Genomic DNA, 15,087 nt, shown 5'->3' on the forward strand with positions numbered 1-15,087 from the left:
TAGTAGCTAATGGTATTATACAATATCATATCTGGTAGCACAGAATTCTTTTCGACAAGGCGTTTAGGAACGTACGTAAGGCATTCAATATACATCTGGTATAAGTTGAAGATATATTGAGCAAACAATTGGGTGTAGAAATTATATCTAAAAAACAAACAGAATACTCAGTACAGACATTTCTATAACGTCAATGGTATTACTTCTACTTCAAGTGTTTGTATTAAACGTCGATGGCATTTACATACTTTAATATTTGACAATATTACCCACTGAGGACACTCTTACTAAATACCACAAACTAAAACGGAGTAAATTGTGCATACTACCGCTGAGGGCAGTATATCACAAAATGGCGGAGACTACTAATTTAAAGAGGCGAACACATGGCAGTAAAAACAAGAAGAAAGGCTGGAGAAAGACTGATATCAAAGACGTAGAAGAACACTTGGAAGATGAAAGACTACAGTTACGAACGGGGTAAGAAAAGAAACCATGACAATCAATGAAACAAAAATATTCAGTCGCTAATTTAGACACGTGTCCAGCATCGCCATACAAAACTCAGAAGCACATTTTATATACAAAATTTACTGTGCTGATAAAAGTAAGAAAGTGTTTAATTGCCACGTTAATAATTTGAAATTGTTAGGATTGTATTATATGATAGTTGCTCACAGAGTCGATTAGGTTGCAGCGTCAATAACCCTAGCCCACACGGGGGGGGGGGGGGGGGGGGCACTTGTCTGTGTCGGCAGTATGATTGCACCATCGCTTGTGACAAATTTACATCCTGACCTTAATAATGTTAATCTCCGACGAAATACAGCTACTACTAGTACATGTATTATCACATTTACAACACACTATACAGTGACAGTTTGTTATCATTCTTATTAAAAAATACCCAACGTTTCATTATGAGTTACAATTTACTAGACATGATCTTTATCGCCAGCAAATAGATGGATTGTTTATCCACAAAGAAGTCCGAACACTTGCTTATTGCGTTACAGTACCGCAGGCAATGATCGGTCCAATGAAACTCATCCATCGTGTATGATTTACTGAAAAATTGTTAGTCATTCGGAGAACACGTGGTCTTATATTTGTGCCATATATTGGAATAAACAGGGTCAATGGGACATCGTAAAATTTGAACACAACAGGGACCCTAGCTACTACAAACTTGGTTGCACTTGACTACAGAAGTGTTCTCCCTCAACAATGGTACCAAGTCCCCCCATGTAATTTGTTAGCACCCTTCACGTAAAATGGAGATGACACCCCAGACATCTTCCGAAGTTCAATATTTGCAAACATGGCATCAAGACATCCACCTAGCTGACACTACATGTACATGCCACATAAAAGATAATGTATTGTATAGTATTGGTGTCAAAACTTTTGTAACTGACTTTACACTAAAATTTCAGGTGATGAGTGAAATGCTGCTTTGATTGTTATTTGAAATCAGTCATGATATCTGTTCGTTTCATTTGACAGTGGAGTTGTTGCCGAGAAAACAGACGAACAACTTTTCTTCGTGGAAAAAGACATTGAAGAAAAATCAGGTATGAAACTTGGATGAGTTTATGAAATATTAAATAGTATACTGTGACTAGTACTTTGTTTGTAGTTTCTGGTTGTATGATTGAGACATGATTATAAACATGTAGATAATTTCAGAGTTATACTTTTGTGTCTTTTATTTGTGACAAAAATTTTCCATTTACTGCTGAAATTTGATTAATTGAGAATCGTGTTTTTGTTGGGTGTGTTGTTTTCCGTGGTAATTACACCAAGTATCAACTTTATTTACAGCAGTTGAACCGAGAAGAAAAAAGAGGATAAGAACTGGGACGTATTTCAAACATCTTGAATTAGATCCCAATATCAAACCAGCACCAAAGTAAGTTTTAAACATCTGGATGTCATGTCTCGGAAACCCATGGTGTTCAATAATATTTATAGCGTTTAGTAGTTCTGGTTTCTGGCAACTTTTTTTGTAGATGCACATTAGATACCCCTGCACTTGTCCTTGAACATGTAGCTGATAATAGTCATTACATCTGAATACTAGATCAGCATCTTCCTTGGCAACTTTGGTATCGAGTTCCTAGTATTCTTTGTATACTGACAAAAAATGATAACAGTCTTTATTTATCGTACTTCATGACTCAAGTCAAATTGTCAAAAATTACTCCTCAGTTGAAAGAATATGACACTAGAGAACCCTGTGATGCGCAAGTGTCGGTGTGGTGTACTTGGGATATTTCCACACGTGCTTGCAGTGTTCTCTGTGCCTGTACTTTCACAAGCATAGTGAGTGAAAGTGCAGCAGAAAACACTGCAAGCATGAGTGTAAGTACTCCTGAGTACTCACTCTGGAACTCACGAGGCATGGGGTTCTGTTAATATTACATATGTTTATCCATAGACCCTCAACTAACTCTCTGTGGTTTATCCGAAACAACAAATTTCCACTATGCAATCACATGCTTCATATCATTTGCATGTAGGTATGCAATAATATTTTCAGTAGTACACTGCTGTGCAAATACCACTAGTATGGGCACACACTGGTGGAAGTTATCTCTGGTAAATATGTAATTATATAGAATACTATTTGCTTAGTTAGTTATTGAAAATCCCAAAATTGAATGAAAGCAGTTGAATCTAAACTTATGACTTCTGTTGCTCTCTGTAGACCTCCACCAAAGAAACCACGTAAGAAATCAAAGAGAGTTTTGGAAATTCTTGAAAAGGAAAAAGATGGTATTTACACTAGATCCAAAAGAAGGAAACTAGATCATGCTGCTGCTCTCAAGAAGAAAAAGGAGGACGAGAAACAATTCTTAAATGAGAATAAAATGTATGACATATGGGCAAAGGATGGTACGTATAGAGTGTGGTTTATTTTAGTCAGTGATTTTCTGACATACTTGCTATAAGTTATATCACGTAATTCTGTAGTAACAATGGAATGGTGAAGTGGATTCCATGCAATATAAGTGTATATAGGCAATGAGAATGATGAACATTAGAATGTGTTTGAATATCCAACTCAAAGGATGAAAACTTTGCAACTACATGCTACACTTTCCACCAGCAAATAAAATAAATATGCTAACTAAATTCAGTCATTAATTGGTCCATAAACAAACTCAGAATGTCAATCTTATGATCTGTGTGTGTACTACTGAGAAGCATAGAAATCTGGCAAAAACCAGGGTTTTTTTCCCATTTTAACTGTACTTTGTACCATGTAATTTCATTGCCATGGCTGTAGACCAACATATTTATTAGTCACTTTTACATAAACTTTGGAAAAATTATATAATTTTGGGTGAGAGAAAAAATAGGAACCATAGGAAACACTGTCATGTGTTTTTGTTGACAGATTTATTGGTTGCTAAAGAAGTCAATAAGGAAACCAATGTAGAAGCTAATGAACATTATCTCAAAGTCACCAAGAAAGTCAGGAAAAAGGTAAGTGTAGGATAGTTCAATGGTGCATCTCTTAATACCTTTCAGATAAGAAAAAACCAGATCCAATGTATGATTGGCTGTGGTCACTGACTCATTTCATATTTTGTCTCATTACAACATACCTTATACCTATCTCGTACTACTATAGTGGGAAGGAGGTTTATGTCCAAAAGAAATTCAGGACACTGGACATTCTATGTTACCATATCTCTAGATCCAGTGTTTGAGTTACTACACTCTTCACCAAATAACTGTACCAGAATCCTTTATTTACTCTTTTGTTGATCCATCCGTGACATGATAAATCACTGAAAAAAATGAATGTGTTGCCATCCATGCACATGTTCTGACTCAATTGTCATTGTTTCAACTCTTCAGCTTCCAACTGGTTATGGTGTGAAACCATCTGCAAGACCAGCAGTTGAACCCCCACTACCAGGTGTTTCCTATAATCCAACCTACGATGACCACCAGGTAACTAAATGATCTATACTTATAACACACACTGTGTTTCCTGAAGTCTTGTATGTATAACAATGTAAAGAACAGTGTCACTCAGCAAGTCGAAAATTAGTTGTGAAAAATGGTTGGTATTTACCTACCAGTATCTTTCTGTGCATTTCTACTATTTAGATCATATGGTTTCCAATTGTATCAGCTATAATCATATAGTTGTTTTATCTGTGCAGGTTGGCATTTAGTCTCCAAGACATGTGCCTATCAGCTAACACTCACTGATGCATGAGGGCGCTCTGACATGGCATACTCTACAGATTAGTTGTCATTTAGTATTACAGTGATGTCATTTTGCAAACCAAAATACTGAAATCTGACATTGAAACATGTTAGGTAGACTTGTGAGTTTTTAAAACCAGTTGCATACACACTAAGTATTCATGGTATATGTCTCACTTTCACCACAATGTCACAAAACCAAGTGTTACATATTTGGTACATTTTTCTATCCCTGATAAAACACAGATTCACATCTATCATCAAATATTTAACTTTTTTGTGGGAAGTTGATTCACAATCAAAAACGTTTATAACTTACAGGATTTACTCCGAAAAGCCAACAAAGTTGAAGTCAGCAAATTGGACAGGGAAAGAGAACTCAACAAACAGACTAAGGTGCCCAAAGTATCAGAAACAGAAATGAAGGTAAGACCATTGTAGTGTTCAAGTCAACAAGTAAGAGATATCTCTCCTCTGGCAAGTAACCAGTCTATCTCAAGAAGAGAAATCCTAGGTGAGGTCCACCACAAAACTCTTCTCAAAGATGATATAAATTGACCTGAATACTCTTAGAAATTGATGCTCAGTATTTGAAGTTTAGAATCCTGGATACAGTTATGGTGGCGCTGTATCTCCAAGTTGTATGACGTTCCTATGGTACAGGGAGAAAGAGGCTTAAACCCCAATGTTTGAATCCCATGGTCTTGGATTACTATTATCTTATTAGTGGAGCATCAGTGATTAGATATGATCATTCATGAGTTAAAGACCAACAGTGTTGTACCATGTAAAGCTGTTAGAACGTGCAAGACAACGATTCTTCACACTCAATTTTAATCCTAATCAGACACTGTCCTTGAATCTCTGCTTGACTCACTGTCTAATAATACATAATGCTATTGGTGGCTGTGGTCATACTCATTGTGCCTGCCATGCCAATTTGACATGCCGCTATTAAACACACATCAATTTGTGACAAAATTTCTGGTGTATAATATCAATGTTTCATTACCAAGTTAGCCATTAAAAATGATCCATTTTTGAATAGTCTTGATTGAGTCACTTGTATTTCTATGGTAACCTAGGAAACCTGGTTAGAAGAAATGTCAGCTGGTCTCTTTGACCATGATGACAATGAACACAAACCTGAAGAAACCCAAGATGAACTACGACCTCCAAATCCACCAGTTAGACGTGATGGAAAGAAAACATTGAAGCAAAGAAGGAAAGAAAAAATGAGAAAAATGGAAGTAAGTTGTGATTTTATCAGTGTATGACAATCATTGTGCCAGTAGGGCTAATTCTGTTATCGGGGTTACCAAACTTTAGCAAATACACTGACCATTGGTTATCTTACCTCACTGCCTACTTGAAATTTTCAGTTACAGAGTGCTACCAATGACAGTTTGTCTATTCTCACTCTGCATACCTCTAAACATTACAAGTGAATATACAAAACAGTTGTGTGTGTATGTGTACAAACATTGGTCATAATGGCTGCTTTCCCTCAGAAGTAGTGCAAACATTCAAATATAATCAACTAGCAAATTTGGCCATACATTTTAAATACCTGTATATGCTGTAGATTTTGTATGTTCTGTGCATATTTCTACACCATAATATTAACACTTTCTTTTCGAATCGCAGGACAAGAAGTCAGTAAAAGAAAAGGTTGAGAAGAAAAGAATTAAAGAAGTATATAGACTGAAAACTCTGAAATCAGAAATCAGTCAGAAACAACAAGAGATTGATAAGAAAACACGACAAAGATGGGAAAAAAGGAATGATCCCAACAGAGTCAAGACATTGGGACCACATAAGTATCCTTGTCTACAGTGTGTGTATGTGTGTGTGTGTGTGTGTGTGTGTGTGTGTGTGTGTGATGTGTGCATGCGTGTGGGTGTCTGTATGTATGTATGTATGTATGTATGTATGTATGTATGTGTCTGTGTGTCTGTGTGTCTGTGTCTATCTGTTTCTGGCTGTGCATATCCCATAATATAGCTGAATGGAGACATTGATACACATGAATTTCCAAGTTGATGGAATTTCACAATATTATGTATGTACATGTACATTGCATTACAAAGTTTCCATATACTATGAAATAAAGGCACTTTGTTTCTCTTGTTTTTAACACAGACAACATGTACTCCTTTTTCAGACACAGTAAATACTATTAAAGAGTCAGCTGTAATCATTATTATTAGTCACAATGTCATGTTAAATGACTTTGCTGACTGTGTGTCTATCATAGTTTGTACCTTGACTTCAATATAACAGATATGAGGATGCTAGTATCGATTTAAAACTTTCTGATGAACTTACTGGTAATCTGAGAACTTTAAAGGTGAGTACAGTTCATGTATTGGTATGACTTGGTATAGTACCACCGGTCCACGAGTGAAACATTGCTTTTGAAAGATTTTGACTCCAAGTTTGACTTCGTGTGTCTGTGTACATCATGGTTTAAGTGACCATATTTCAGTTGTCATTTGTCTAATCCAGATATTTGGTTTCTATTCTAGGCTGAAGGTAGTCTTTTAGTTGACAGATATAAAAGTCTACAGAAAAGGAATATAATTGAACCACGGATTGCTGTCAAGTAAGTTTATCACCGAGTTTTTATTTTCATGCTGTAATTTCGAAAGACTTGTGTTTTCCACTGTTTGTATGTAATTTGATGTAGTTTAGGTAACAGCCATGAAAATTAGGTATCTGTGACAGACTCAAACAAATAATGTGGATGACCCCTGTAATTTGTAAAGTTACTTTTTCATTGTCTACTAGTATCACGAGGAAAAGTCTAAAATACTGCACAAAATGGTTAACATTTCTAGAAATATACAGTTCAGAAATGCATAAGAATAGTGAAACAGATTTTTACAAACTTAAGGTAGTTCTTTGTTGTTTTGACTACAATTAAAATTCATGAAACTTGAAAAGAATGAAAATGTCTCCATTGCAAACGAACAAGATTGCCATTTACATGTCATATTTTTATATTGCTAACATGTATTCTAAACATTGTGTATTTGCACTGTATTGTTCTTGTCAAACATGGCTGCTTCATTCTCACAAGTTTGTACATCATTTTTCTGTTGACTGTTCATCCAGAACTATAGAACATGGCTGACTAGTTCTCAGAAATCAGAGCATTATTTTTTCCCCTGAAAATGCCATTCTATAGTCCCTCTCAAAACATGGCTGACTCGTAGCATTATTTTGCCTTCTGACTGTCGGTACAGTACCATTTCAAATGTAACATTTTGACATTTCATTTTTACTTTGCAGACACAAGAGGAAATACAAACTCAAAGTGACTGAAAAGAGAAGTCATAGAGAATTTAAATAAGAGGTGAGGTGTAGTGATGTATACACTGACCAGTATTTCAATATTATTTGACTTCTTTTCAAAGGTGTATCTCTTATATATAAGAAGTTGACAAGAATCAAAAGAGTTCAACCGATAGAATCTAGGATTGAATCCTGAAAAAGTGCAAAATGATTCTTGTTACGTACTCCAAGTTTTAACTTCATCTGAGTTATTAGTTGTAAATGAGTACAAAAACAGTTGAATCATTTGACTAGTTTGATACCTCACTAGGTATTTTCAAGAAGTTTATCTGAGTTTCATACCCTTTTATTTCTATCTAAAAAAAAGAAGATAAAAGTTCTTATAATGATCTTATTTTGAGTGTAAAAGACGTAAGTTCAAGCAGTCTATTCTAAAATCTACTCAAATCTATTTGAAGTCATTGTTATCAAACAAGATAGGTTGACCTCCTCCTTAGATGGAAGTACGTCCTCATTGCATACTTACACATACTCGTTTGATTTCTGACACTCTTATAATATTGACTTGTATCTTTATTTTTTAGGTATACCGAATGGACGGAAGACACACACAGCAAATCAGTGATTTCATTTATTATGCAGATTATTCTATTTAACTTGTATATCATGTTTCTCTGCTATAGGAACAAATTTACAATAAATGGAAATTTTAAAATGTTTTAAATTTATTCTGCTAACATTGTATTTGAGTGTCTATTGCTAACTGTGCAAAGATGTTGCATATAGTTGTAAATGGTTGATGTATGCAACCAAAATGGTGTTTCACTTACTGTAGTATCGTATCTCTGAGTTTGGGACTACATGTAACTACTAGAGGTTGAGCTGTGGTTGTGTGTGACACTGTCACAGTATTCCATATGTCCTTGTATGTGTAGAAACAAGGTAGTAATAAATGTAAACGTTTTCCAGATGACTGTAAACTGATGCAGGAGCAGTACATCTATAGCATGATCTTGTCTGTAAAATACAGTGTGTGTGGGCGCCCTCACGCATAGGTCAACCAAAGGTCAATACCATTGAAGAGCAACAAAACGTAACTTACAGATGAAATCGTCACCCATAATGCAGTGCTTCTGCTTCAGCTTGTGTCATTTGGAGAATGTTTACACAGCGTAGTCTTTTGTATCAAGTTGTTTTTTGGTCATTATCTGAATAGCGCCCTCTAACGATATAGAAGTTACGCCACGATTGCCATATCAGTCGCAATGTCATAGCATGGAGGAAGAATAACAGTCCTACCGCACTACCTAAGATTCATCTGTACTGAAGTTTGTTTTAACATTTTGCCATAAATTATTGTGAATGGGAGACCCACCTCGCTAGTCCTCGGACCACATGGTGCTCAGGCTCATTTAGTTCTGTTTACAAATATAAACAAAGCAAAATAAACATACAAGTAAACAAACAAACAAAAACAAATAAACAAACAAACAAAATAAACTGACAAATGAGTAGATACATACATGAGTAAACGACAACAAACCAACGAACAACCAAACACTGCCCCCCCCCCCCGAAATGGTCACACATGGAAATAACAGACTGTTTGGTTGTTCGTTGGTTTGTTGTCGTTTACTCATGTATGTATCTACTCATTTGTCAGTTTATTTTGTTTGTTTGTTTGTTTGTTTATTTGTTTTTGTTTGTTTGTTTACTTGTATGTTTATTTTGTTTTGTTTATATTTGTAAACAGAACTAAATGAGCCTGAGCACCCTGTGGTTTGTATATCAACATTACACTAATTAATCACCCTATCGTTGATACGGTATCTAGACATCAAGTGGTTTTATAGAAGTGAATTTTTGTGTAGTACTTTCTTGAACGGTTAGAATGTTGCATTCGGAATTATGAACATATTGTGCTTCATTGATACGGACAAACCACCAGTGTAAATCCAACAATAAATCATTGATTCATAAAAAGTGAATATATATATATATATATACAGCTCTCCTCACATACCCCTCACCTCATACCCCCAAACAGCTGCGAAGACAACAGATACAAATAAAGCATAGGGGTTGTTCTCGTAGGACTATGAGAATATACTTGTAATGTAGTATAAGCGACCGGCTGCAAAAAATGTATCATCTCATCAAATTTTGTTTTGCCAATGCATGTGTTACTCCTTACTAGCGATGTAGTACACGTCACAGACAAGGCTATGTAAATATTGATACACAGAGATGGCCATCCGAGACGGTGATGGCGTTTTCGGCCAGGATTGAAGAATGGTTGTACATCGTCTGGGACACTATAACCTAAGAGCGTAACACATACATTTTTGTAAATGCTGGGAACAAGCTACCGATGTTGGCGCCAGTAACATCTGGCCACCTGGAATGGTTATGATCACCCCAGACCACTAAATCTGAGTCACCACCCAGTTTAGGAAGACGTAAAACGGTTTCACACATTTTCTTTGTGGGGTGGAGAAGTTCAAAAGTGTACGATCCGTCATGAAAAGAATGCATCAAACCACAGTCTCTCTGATAAATAAAGGGACTGTGATCAAACTCTTCACGATGATATACAATGTACCTGTTTCAAACGTAAATCGTGTACTGTTTTCCCAAGTAAATCAGTTTTTTCCTTGTCTGCACGTGATATGTACAAGCATGGAATACAATGTGTGTGTGTGTGTGTGTGTGCGTTCATGCATGGTACAGGGCAATATTGCTACATTTTCTGACTTTCTTTTACTGAAAAATACTTCCGTGGTTATCATTGTACAGTGTTACATGCGATCCTTTATACATTTACGTCTAGAAAGTTCAATGTTTAGTTACGAGTTGCCATAGAAATACTTCCATGCAGTTGCAGAGAAAATAACATAATCTTTACGTTTTGCCAAAACAAATAATGGTAGTTCGGTCGTACGATAAACTTTAATCATATAAATTTCGATAATTTTTTTTTTATGTCTCTAGTTTTGTTTTCAGGTGACTTGTCATTCATTATATCATTTCGTGTTCGGCATTCCATCGTCGAACAGCGCCACTATGGCGTGGGAAGGGAGAAAGGTATTTAGTTCGATGTACGTAACAAGATTTAACGGATTTTGGTGATTAACACCTATAACCGTGCTACCTGAGCACGGTCTGTGTTGTTGTTGTTTTGGGATCTAACCACGTGACGAATTCAGGGTTGACAAATTCTTATTATTATTATGTTTTAAATGAGGGTGGATTTGTCATGTTGGTCACCAGTACCACAGACACAGGAAGAAAAATGTTCAGCCAAAAATTGAACATTTATTTCTCTGCGAAAAGTTCTCTGAAAGGTGCAACAACTTTTACCTGGCGACACAGTGTCTCCGAAGTGTTTACATCCGTAGTGCTGTTGACACATATCCCCACTATCTCCCCCAAATGAAGCAAGTCGGAAACTCTTTTGTTCAGAACTAATCGTTTGTATATCACCATTACACTAATTAATTACCCTATCGTTGATACGGTATCTAGACATCAAGTGGTTTTATAGAAGTGAATTTTTGTGTAGTACTTTCTTGAACGGTTAGAATGTTGCATTCGGAATTATTAACATATTGTGCTTCATTGATACGGACAAACCACCCGTGTAAATCCAACAATAAATCTTTGATTTATATATCTTGAACATGTAAAAAATTATTAAAATGAAAAATAATGAAAATGAAAATGAAAATGTAAAATAATCAAGACACAAAACATTTAAAAAGTGAATATATATATATACAAGGTAGAAACAACACAAATCGTAGAATTGGTGTAAAAAAGTGGACATATAAAATATAATTGTCAAGTACAATATAAAAGAAATTGGAATATATTTAATATGCATATATGAATATATGCATACTATTATGTGACAATGATGAATATGGTCGATAATGTAAGGCACAGACCATAGTGACCTGAGTGTATATATGGTGAACGATCTAATCATAGTCTTTCTTCTCCGTAGTCTAATGACAGTCAGCAACATGGGATGCTATTGGTTCGCATATTGCATAGTACTTTTCGGTCTCACTTTCATATTTATCCATAGACCCTCCACCAAGTCTATGATTTATCATAAAGTTTCGTTAAGAGTCTATGCTAAAGTACTTCTAGTACAAGTTAGCATGGAAACCATACACTTGGGAATAAAGTCTCAACACCTTACAATGCCAGGTGAGATGTGCCACAGACGATGTATACCATCTGTACTTTTGAAAACATGATGGAGATCCAACGAACAGCGCCACTGTGGCGTGGGAAGGGAGCAAGGTATTTAGTCTGGCATTCATAGCGAGTTTTAGCGGATTTAGGTGATTAACACCTGTAGGGATTAACTGTCGTATTCCTTCTCTTCTCTCTTCACAATGGTGATACCCCTCACCTCAGACCCCCAAACAACTGCGAAGGCAATAGATACAAATAAAGTATAGGGATTGTTCTCGTAGGATTATATTGTAAAAATCTGAGTATATTTGTAATGTAAGGGTCCGGTTGCAAAAATGCCTCATTTCATCCAAGGTCTTAATTTTGTTGTTTGCCAATGTATACGTACGTGCTACTCCTTACGAGTGATGTAGTACATGTCACAGACAAGGTATGTAACTTCCTTGACAACGTACATGTTGATACACATTAAAGCTTACGTATGATGAACCCGTCTACGAACAAAGAATGTGTTCTTTTTTGTCTTTGATCTGGTCAGAGGAGATGACCATCCACGACTGTGATGGTTATCATCACCCCAGACCACTAAATCTGAGTCACCACCCACTTTGGGGAAGACGTAAAACGGTTTCACACATTTTCATTGTGGGTTGGAGAAGTTCAAAAGTGTACGATCCATCATGAAAAGAATGCATAAAACTCTTCACAGTGATATACAATGTACCTGTAAACATAAATCGGTCCCAAATATGTCTGCACGGGATATGTAAAAGCGTTGAAGTACAGTGTACAGAAATCTTGGCAGTTTTCGAAAAATGTGTAAAAAGAGGCAATTACGCCTTACGAAAATATATTTACATCTCAGACCATTTCTCTATAGTGGTCTGAGTTTACACGTATCCCTTGTCCATCCTGATAGCAGTTTGCCACTAAGATGAAACCCTCAGTTACAGTGTATCTTAACACGGAGGTAGAATGAATGAATGCCATTCTATCTTCATGCTCTGATGAGGCCACAACAGAATCAAAATTGTATCTGCGCATTTATGAGATGAACGGAAATACCTGGGATTTAACGACATGGAAAGAGTAATATACTTATAGGTTGTAGTTGTTGATTGAACGACTGATGAGTAGATATCTAAATACACAATATAAAATCTAACAACCCATGCTTGGTTATCTGGTAAACGAAATACCATACATTTGATATAAATGTTTGGAGTCCCCTTCCCCATGATTACGTGATACAGGAAATTATCTTTAGAGGTGGACTCGGTACCATTTTCGATTCTTGACGACCAAACTTGGTATTCGCAATCGTTACAGATGGTTTCAGTATTAGTGTTGTGCACGTCATTTCGTTAATCTACGTTCTTTTCATGTATTTTCAAATTGGGATCTAATACATCCATGGTTTCATACACCGTATTTGTCGTACTGTGTCACAACTTAATATCAAACCTAAATATATGAATACGGTCTGCTTGTATTCCATGCAAGTCTAAAATATCACAATAAAAGAAACATGTACATATATAAGCATAGGTTAACGTGGTGGTGTAACTTTAATGTGTACTAATAGTATATGAAGGAATTATTGGGACTAGTCTCGTTCATGTAGTGATCTGTAGTCTTGCTTTCACATTTGTCATACATATTATCATTTCGTGTTGGGCATTCCATCGTCGAACAGCGCCACTATGGCGTGGGAAGGGAGAAAGGTATTTAGTCCGGCGTACGTAACAAGATTTAACGGATTTTGGTGATTAACACCTATAACCGTGCTACCTGAGCGTGTGTTGTTGTTTTGGGATCTAACCACGTGACGACATCAGGGTTGACAAAATTTTATTATTATTTTGTTTTAAATGAGGGTGGATTTGTCACGTTGGTCACCACTACCACAGACAAGGAAGACAAACGTTCAGCCAAAAAAAATAAACATCTATTTCTCTGCAAAAAGTTCTCTGTCAGAGTCTGAAAGGTGCAACAACTTTTACCTGGCGACACAGTGTCTCTCAAGTGTTGACATCCATAGTGCTGTTGACACATATCCTCACTATACAACTTGAAGTCGGAAACTCTTTTGTTCAAGACTAATCGTTTGTAAATCAACATTACACTAATTAATTACTATATCGTAGATACGGTATCAACATATCAAGCTGTTTTATAGAAGTGTTAATTTATGTATCCTTTTGTTTTCTGGAGGCATAAACCCCCTCGATTTTCGCTCGTCAAGTCATTCCAGAGAAGCCTTCGACTCCTGTAACATTGACAGACACGTTTTTCTGCGCCCTACACTCAAACTTTGCTAACGTCAACGATGGAAGACCATATTACTACTACTTGCTTATTTGACCAGTCTGATGATTTCGATGTACCATCTATGTATGATTCTAGTGAGATGGATGAAGTAGAACAGTTCCTGTTTGGTAAGTTAATGTTTCATACAGTGGTATTCAGTCTTTGCACGGAGGCATTAGGAAGGACGTCGACGTCCTTCCAGCGATAGATCCATGCATGGAGGTAGAAAGATGTGTACATGTGGGCTCTATTTCCATAGACTGATTTACGTTTTCGTCACAATATTGAAATATCCATCTTCCGACTCACGGACTGACTTCTTCTGTTTCGTAATATGTTCCCGAGAGAACTATTATATCGTTCTTTAGCTAATCCTGCTTGCAGACGGACTAAGTCGGAACTCAATTCTGACACTTTCCGTTCTACAGATGCAGGTGGAGACATCAGAATTGAGTCCTGACTAAATCTATCTGTAACAGTGCAAGCATGACTGGTCCAGTTGTTCTTTAATTCGATCTCGTTCCGCATGAATTTGATAAAGCGATCATGTTACTAGTAGAAAACGAGTATTCGTCATTTTATTACTCTTGAAAACCCTGGTTGTTTGAGGCACAGACCACGAGTTTGTGGTAACAACACCCATGGAAGTAAATACTTCCATGCAACAACTTTTGCACCGTTAGCAGTGGTCCAATAACATTTCTGGATTCCATGCAAACGCAAATCCATACTTGAAAACCCCCATGTATTAACACCCGCAAACAATACACATTCAGTATCATATTAATGTTTGAAAGGACTTCTGTGATCGATCTTCTTTCTTCTTTTCAACGCATTTCATCAAATGTTCTGATGTTTTTCTTTCAATAGATATGCTAGAAGCCCAGCTTCCAAGCGACGAAGTTGATAGCGACGCTGAGATGCTTAAACAGTTTTCCGTTCACGTGGGTTCGAGTCCGATGGATGAAGACCAGCAGGGAGAAGATGATGATGATGCAGGTGAAAGGGACCTCAGCGTATACAATCCAGACAGTTTTCCCATTGCCG

General features: G+C 36.5%; 1 protein-coding gene across 1 annotated transcript; it reads left to right on the top strand.

The window, feature by feature from the left end:
- Positions 1-352: 352 nt before the first annotated feature.
- On the top strand, positions 353-8,202 carry LOC144453253 (ribosome biogenesis protein NOP53-like). The gene is made up of 13 exons (XM_078144526.1): positions 353-480; positions 1,507-1,574; positions 1,828-1,912; positions 2,711-2,898; positions 3,404-3,492; positions 3,871-3,966; positions 4,549-4,653; positions 5,313-5,477; positions 5,875-6,047; positions 6,511-6,577; positions 6,756-6,832; positions 7,522-7,585; positions 8,109-8,202. The coding sequence occupies exons 1-12, from the start codon at positions 353-355 to the stop codon at positions 7,580-7,582; spliced, it is 1,302 nt and encodes a 433-aa protein (XP_078000652.1). The 3' UTR covers positions 7,583-7,585; positions 8,109-8,202.
- Positions 8,203-15,087: the final 6,885 nt, after the last annotated feature.

The sequence above is a fragment of the Glandiceps talaboti genome (genome assembly GCF_964340395.1).
Source record: "Glandiceps talaboti chromosome 2 unlocalized genomic scaffold, keGlaTala1.1 keGlaTala1_2_unloc_1, whole genome shotgun sequence".
Taxonomy (NCBI): domain Eukaryota; kingdom Metazoa; phylum Hemichordata; class Enteropneusta; family Spengelidae; genus Glandiceps; species Glandiceps talaboti.

Excerpts from the sequence above, each read along its gene's own strand:
- LOC144453253 (XM_078144526.1), top strand. The coding sequence starts at position 353 with ATGGCGGAGACTACTAATTTAAAGAGGCGAACACATGGCAGTAAAAAC. Across the intron at positions 1,913-2,710 it reads AATATCAAACCAGCACCAAA|ACCTCCACCAAAGAAACCAC; the intron begins GTAAGTTTTAAA and ends TGCTCTCTGTAG. Across the intron at positions 6,578-6,755 it reads GTAATCTGAGAACTTTAAAG|GCTGAAGGTAGTCTTTTAGT; the intron begins GTGAGTACAGTT and ends TTTCTATTCTAG.